At 34.3% G+C, this 7,367-nt stretch overlaps 1 protein-coding gene across 1 annotated transcript in view; it reads left to right on the forward strand.

The window, feature by feature from the left end:
- Thsd7b (thrombospondin type 1 domain containing 7B) overlaps window positions 1-7,367 on the forward strand; it is an 814,215-nt gene that overhangs the window by 575,865 nt on the left and 230,983 nt on the right. Inside the window, exon 13 of the mRNA XM_015479140.2 lies at window positions 4,545-4,739. Coding sequence (XP_015334626.1) covers window positions 4,545-4,739 — 195 coding nt within the window. The remainder of the gene's footprint in view (window positions 1-4,544; window positions 4,740-7,367) is intronic.

The following is a 7,367-nucleotide window of genomic DNA, read 5'->3' on the forward strand; positions in this document are numbered from 1 at the left end:
TTGTTTTGTCCTGTGCTCTCTCCTTTTCTGATTAGTAATAAGGCCCACATCCTTTCAATATTCAGAAAACCTTTGGCATATGCTTTAAATCATGCTTAGATATTCAAATCCTCATTAATTAAATTTTAGCAAAGAGGGATGTGGTACCTCTTTCTGCTGTGTGGCCATCTCAGGAAATGAGGTACAAAAGATGCAAATATGGCCAGCACTCTCGTGTGCAAATGTCTATTCTCAATTCATGAAACTCTTCACTGTTCTCAAAGATCTCGATCTTGGTGCTTTTAGAAAGAATTCTCAAAAGGCCTAATATTTCAATTTTCTGGGGGTGTGATTTTATGTGACAGCATACAGCCTCATTTTTAGAGCTACCCTAAGACACATAATTTAGCACTTGGAATGAGAACAGAAAATATCTGTGGGAGGGTCATATAGTCTTTGGAAGAGGCTACTCTCCTCAACATTATAATTCAAAAGAGACTCCAGTCACACTTCTTAGGGCTCAAGAGAGTTGGGTGGGATTTGAAAAATTCTTTCTGAGCCAAGAACCAAGAAAGGTGATGGTGGACTCTCCTTTCCTGCCTGTTCTCACAATTTATTTCCAATTGCTTTTTTCATAATACTTTGCTCTTATGGATCATGTACTAATGTGTAATGTACTTGGTTTTGTAAAAGGCACTTTATCTGTGCCAATTTGTAACATGGGCATTATAATCATTCTCATTTCTTGGAAGAGAGTCTAAAGAGAGTTTCATAATTTACTAAAGGTAACAGTAAAAAAGGGTCACTCAGTTCTGTTTGAGACCAAAACTTGCATTTTTTTTCAGTATACTATACTACATTTGATTTACTCTTCAAAAGACTTAAGGAGACTATATTCCTTTAATATTGGTCCCAGAACTATATTGTAGGTTACATATAATTCATATATTTTAAAAATGCTTTTGCCCATGATGTGTATGATGGAAGGGTCCTTTGAACTTGCAGTACCTTTGGCTATTAGTTATCTCTATTTACTTTCAATGTCTTCTCATTTTCTTTGCATAGTTGTTTTGTTTTCTGTGCCAATTTTCCAGTCCTATAGCCTTCTTGTCATATTTTCTTTGGTATTTTCTTCGCCAGTAGAGCTCAATACAGTTATTTAATAAACCTTTGATAATGGAATGATTTCTTTTATATTATGATATTCCTAAGAAGGAAATTATTTTCACTTAATTTATTCATGCTTTCAGAACTTGTGATTCTTTTCACACTGGAGAGGAAATTAGACTCTCAAATCTGAAAACCATAATTCCTGGTCTAAACTCATGTTTGCATTGCCTGTGGTTCTTTATTTATCACTCACCCTTAGGGTTTCCTTAATAAAGACATGGTCTTCAGACTAATGTGGGTTTTATTCAAACTCCATGCTCCAACTTCATATGCATTGCCCATAGAAACCTTGAGTGTCTGCATTCGGCTACTCCACTACACCAGTTTGTACAAGAGTGACAGATCTTATCTGGTCTGAATAGCCTCATTAGTATACTGAGAGAATGGACAAGGAAAAAAAATGAGGCCTTGGGAAGAGAATACGGTGTGTGTGTGTGTGTGTGTGTGTGTGTGTGTGTGTCTATGTGTATACTTACTTGAAGAATTATCATCCTGCTGTAATAAAAAAAGAAATGTAAAAGATAATCATACTTAGTGGCACTTATTTAGCCTGTGGTATGTACAAGACATTGTTTAGAATTTTCACCACTACTGTTTATACATGATCTTGTTATACTCACTTTAAAGACAAGGAGAATAAGCAAAGCAGTTAAATAACTTATCTTAGTTCTCCTAGCTTTCAGTGTTTTAGTTGGAATTTGTACTCATTGCCATTTGACTACAATATCTGTGAATTCCACCATATGCTGTAGCTATCCTTTCTTAATTTCTTAGGCTTTCCTTTATTAAGTCAGATCAGTTCAATATAGACTTTCATAAATGCAGTATATTCTAATTCATAAGTTTGCAGAGCTTCAAAATATCATTAAGTAGAACTTCAAAATATCATTAAGTTTTCATTTATCAGAGTTTTCAAATTCTGAAGTTATTCAAAAGAAATTACAGAAAATGAATGAAGTATTTTAAAATTATTTTCATTGGAAAAATTCCTCATTTATATATATATATATATTAGAGGTTTACATTTCAGAAAGTAATTCTTCTTAAAAGTATTTAAAATTCCTTGTGATGCTATTCAGTGCATTGTCATCTTGGAAAAAATTAACTTGGCAAGATGAAAGTTCTCTAAATGATTCCAAATTGGTTATCTGAACATGTGATTCAAATAACATTTGCTTGTACCCTACTTAAGATAATGTATTTTGCTGTATTCATCATTAATGGCTGCAATATTCCCAACAAAGAAAATGCAGGTGATGTTGGCTTGATGTACAATGGATTTTATTCCTAGGATGTGGATAAAAACAAAAACAAAAAAATAATCGAAATGAATGAATAGCTCCACCTGCCACAGAACAGATGTACAAGCTGGAAAGTATTGTGTGTGCGTCCTTTGTCATCACAGCTAATTCCTTGGCCCTGAAGCATTAGATAGCTTTGGCTTTCACCAGTTCTAAAAAAAGATTTGTGGAATTCAGATGGACTTGTTGTGCTGAGAATAGAAAAATAAATTCAGAATATAAGAATGGACAACTGAAAGGAGCTCTATGTACACTTGTTGTGTAATGGAGGTGTTTACATAAGAGTTGTTAATGACATTGATCTTTTGTGGAAGTCTCTTTATTCCTTATCACATTGTGGATTTTAAGGAGCTGCAATAAACGTTTTCCTAACCTATGATTTCTTTAGGATGATGAACTCAGCATATATCCGTTAATGCACGCCTTGTCTAATGGCACTGTTTTAGTCAGCTTTCATTGCTGTGAGCACATTACTTGACAAGAACAACTTGGAAAAGGAAAAGTTTATTTGGGGCTCATAGATTCCAATATCTCATTCCATGGTCAGCTGACTCCATTGCTCTGGGTCTCAGGTTAGGCAGAAGGCCATGGCCAAAGAAAGGTGCTCAGCTCTTAGCGGCTGGGAAACAGAGAGGAGGCAGAAGCCAGCAACATGTTATAGTCCCCAAAGACAGGCCCACAGTGACCTACTTCCTACAGTCGTGTCCTGCTTGCCTACAGTTACCGCCCAGTAGCCCATTCAAATTATTAATTCATTGAATGGATTAATCCACAAATGATATCACAACTCTCATAATCCAGTCTTTTTACCTTTGAACATTGCTTTGAAGCCTAAAACATGAGCTTTTCAGGGAACATTTCGAGATCCTAAACCATTAACCATTAATGGGCTTTCAGTATAGGCTAGATTTGGAACCACAAAGAACAATTCAAGACAAAGATATTTCCAGACTTCCTGCTCAGAAAGGTTGATAGAGAGATATGAAGTGTTGCCATGGAGTCTGTGTATTCAAAATACAGCCATGTTAGAAAACAGTTTAGGATAATAGTTTTCTAAACCAGACTGACCCTCCCTGTCACCTTCCCCACATCCCCAATGACATTTGTTAATGTCTGTAGACATTTTGGCTGTCACAATTTAGAGGGCATGTGTGCTTCTGGCATCTAATGGATAGAGGCAAGGATGCTGCTACATGTCTTACCAAATACAAGACAGGCTCAGGCATCTCCCTCCCAAAATGGGCAATATTTAATAATGCCCAGTCTCAAAAATGCTGATCTGGAGAATATAAAGATATATCTAACTAATCAGCATAAATAAAAGTTGCACCAAAGTATCTTGCATTCATAATCAAATAAAATAAATGGCATTGTTCCAAATAATGAAAAACTTAAGTGATATTTTATAAATTTTCTGCTCAAAGTTATTATTATTTTTTTTATGACTAGAGACATGCTAGTTGAAAAGGTAGGTGAGAGAAACTTTGAGAAGTCACCTATAACTAATGGGAACATCTGGATAGATTATGGCTGTGCTTGAATAAAGTCATTTAAAATTTTAACTGATCCTTAAATATTAATGAGAAAAAAAAGTTTATTTATAGTCAGCAAATTTTAAAAAAAATACTGTGACATGAAAATAAGACTACTTCCATAATGCCATCTAAACAAAGAAACAATAAAAATCAAGCTTAGGGGGACTTTACACAGTCTTTGAAAACTGGTTTTGTCCTTTATTGTCCTCATCTTATCTCCTTTCCAGATATGTAATTCCATTTTCTGGACTTATATCATTTCTAAAGATCAGATGATCATGAGCAGGAAGTATAATAAATTACTTCCAAGTTATTTTGGTTGTTGTCAATGCAGAGTTTAGATTAATAATGAAACCAATTAAATACTCCGATATTTCCATGGCAACAATAAAAATTTAATTTCCAGGGAGCAATAAGGTTAGCTATGAACACTGTGTGCAATCGTAGCAAAGAGCGAATTTTCAAACATTGGAGAATTCTGTTTTGTCAGAGAACCAGAAGTCTACTGAAAAATCAAAATAATAACAAAAGAATTCCTACTGTTCTTTTCTGTTTTTAGCTGTCTCATGCATCTCTGATGATAACCAGTCTGAAGAAATAATGGAATGCCTCAAGCAGACACACGGCATGCCACCCCTTGTGCAGGAATGTACCGTCCCGTGTAGAGAGGACTGCACCTTCACCACCTGGTCCAAGTTCACACCCTGCTCCAGGAATTGTGAAGCCACCCAAAGCAGGCGGCGACAGCTCACAGGTAGGGCATAACTTTCACTCCTCAACTTCAGACACACTGTGCTTCTCTGAATCTACCATGTAGAATAAATTTGTGTCTGGTATCTCCTTTTTCCCTCATCCCCCAGGGTATACCCTCAAAACCTAATATAACTAACATATAACATGGACCCAATGAGCATTTGTGAAATGAATGAAAGGTGTGAGCCACTGTAGGACAATCAAGTTCTTTTCTATGTAGTTTCATAGTCTTTGTAGTCTGAAAGGGCACTTTATCTGCTTACTTCTTTCGAGTAACTAATGGGAAAGTTTCTGGTGCTTCATCATGCCAGTTTCTCAATGATCATAAGAGCAGTCACTGATTTGGAAAAAAAAAAAAAAACATAAAGGCAGATCTGACCTACATTATTTCCTTTTGCCATTATCTTGCAAGCAAATTGAACCTTTAAAATTTTAGTACTGTAAGGTAAAAAACAAATTCCACATCTAGATTCTGTTTTTGTGATATATCATTGTTTTTCAGTCTGTGCATATCTACAAAAGTGTAATGGAAATTAGAGCAAGCAGTACTTTGTTTGAAGTCCATTTTTTGCCAGCAGTATATAAATAACTGATGTAGTAGTGTTTTACCATTTATATGGATCATATGCTAGAACTTCTCTTAACTGCATTCTATTTGTATATGCAGAAAACTTAACCCAGGGACTAGAGAACCAACAGAAAAACACAGGAATGATCATTGAGAGAATAATCTTGGTGTTGATATCGGAGCATTAAGTATAGGGTGACCATTTGTTCTCATGAGCAGTTCATGTGCTAACTCTCTTGGTTTCAAGACCCCTTTGTTTGAATGCATTGCTTACCTGATCACATTTATAATTTAATTTATTACAATGAATTTATGTAACTGATTAGAACCTTTCACAGGATTTATGCATACAAACTAGATGTGTGTGTGCTTTCCTGAATGGAGGTGAAATGTATAATTATGATAGAAACATCAAATAAGATATGCTGTACTTTGTGCTCTAACTTCCACAAAACTGTGCACATATAGCTTGATGCAATGTTGCCTGTAATACCAAGATAAAATAAATCTCTTATGGGAAAACAATAAAATAGGAAAGTATGTGGGTGAAGAGTATAATATGAAGTTCAGGGACCAACTTCTTTACAGTTGGTTTTCATGTACATATAGAATGCTTCAGAAGCCATTTTACTAATAAATTTGTGTCTCTGAGATGAGAGAAAATTTACTGTAGAGGGAACAAAGTTTTTAATTAGTGGCTGTTTTTTTTTCTTTCTCTTGAAAGTTTGCTAATGATATTTGGCACCTGCAAAATGAGGATGAAAAAATGCTAAAAATCCTTGAATATTTATCCATTTTACAACCAGCACAGTTTGTTATGATTTGTTAAAACATTAATGAATTTGATTTTTATTTAAGTAGACTTTTTATAAAAGTAAATATTGAAGAACAGTTATACATTTTTCTGCAAACTCTAACCCGAGGATTACTCACGCTAAAAGACTATTTAGAATTCCTTTTCTAAGTTAACTGCTGTTCACTTAGGTGGCTAATTGATATTTGTGTGTCTTCATGTCTAGGTGACAACAAAACAACTCATTAGTTTCACAAATGCATTAGTCATTAAAAAAAAAAAACAGTCAAATGAGTCGTTTAGTGTCAATGTTGAAAAAACATAAAAACCCAGTGGTGAATTAAAAGTTTTATAGATTACAAGACATTTTTATTATTTTGAAGTTAATGCTTCCGTTTTGGAATCTCTAGGTAACTTGGTGGTTACTTATTATTATTATCATCTCCTGTCATTGCTATAACAAATTATTGCAGAATTGCAGTAATAAACCAATATCTTCCATGAAAGACAATAGAAGCCAGGGACTCACACTTGAGCACCACATCATAATTTTTCTCTGTTTAACATAGCCACCTATAAAGAAGCATATGGACCCAAATATAGGCCACACCCTTGAATATTGGACCATCTAGCATCTCTCTTTTCTTGTTTACATTTTTAATATGAGACCTTAATTCATTATCTGGTTGTTTTCAAACTGGATCCCCACAGACTTTAGACTGGTAAGTAAAGCAGTTTATACAATGCTGAAATAGTCAGTTCATTGGATAAAAAATTTATCCAGATATGTGTGTGTAAGTGCTCATATGTGTTTATATACACAAACATATATATGGTATTATAAACATATGTGTGTATGTATGTATATATATATATATATATATAAATAAAACACATAGGCACACATGCTGGACAATTTTAGCAAATGATTAGATATTTAAAATATCTAGATAACTAATACATACTGTAACTTAAGTGGAAAAAGTCTTTAGATTTGTACTAGCAATTAGTCTTTTAGTACTAGTTGGTTCTGAATACAAAAGTCATTGCTGACTTTGATTTAATGTTATCAAAGGATGACTGATAATTTGGGTTTTATTGTATCACAAATATAAAGACAGCATCCATGTGTACTGAATATTTTTTCTGGCTGAATATTTCTTCCATTTGCCTTGTAAATGAACATTTTTCTGTTTCTATCCCCTTCTTTTCCTCCTCCTCCTCTTCCTCCTCCTCCTCCTTCTTCTCCTTCTCTCTCTCTCTCTCTC

Source organism: Marmota marmota, unplaced genomic scaffold (assembly GCF_001458135.2).
Source record: "Marmota marmota marmota unplaced genomic scaffold, marMar, whole genome shotgun sequence".
In the NCBI taxonomy this organism is placed as follows: domain Eukaryota; kingdom Metazoa; phylum Chordata; class Mammalia; order Rodentia; family Sciuridae; genus Marmota; species Marmota marmota.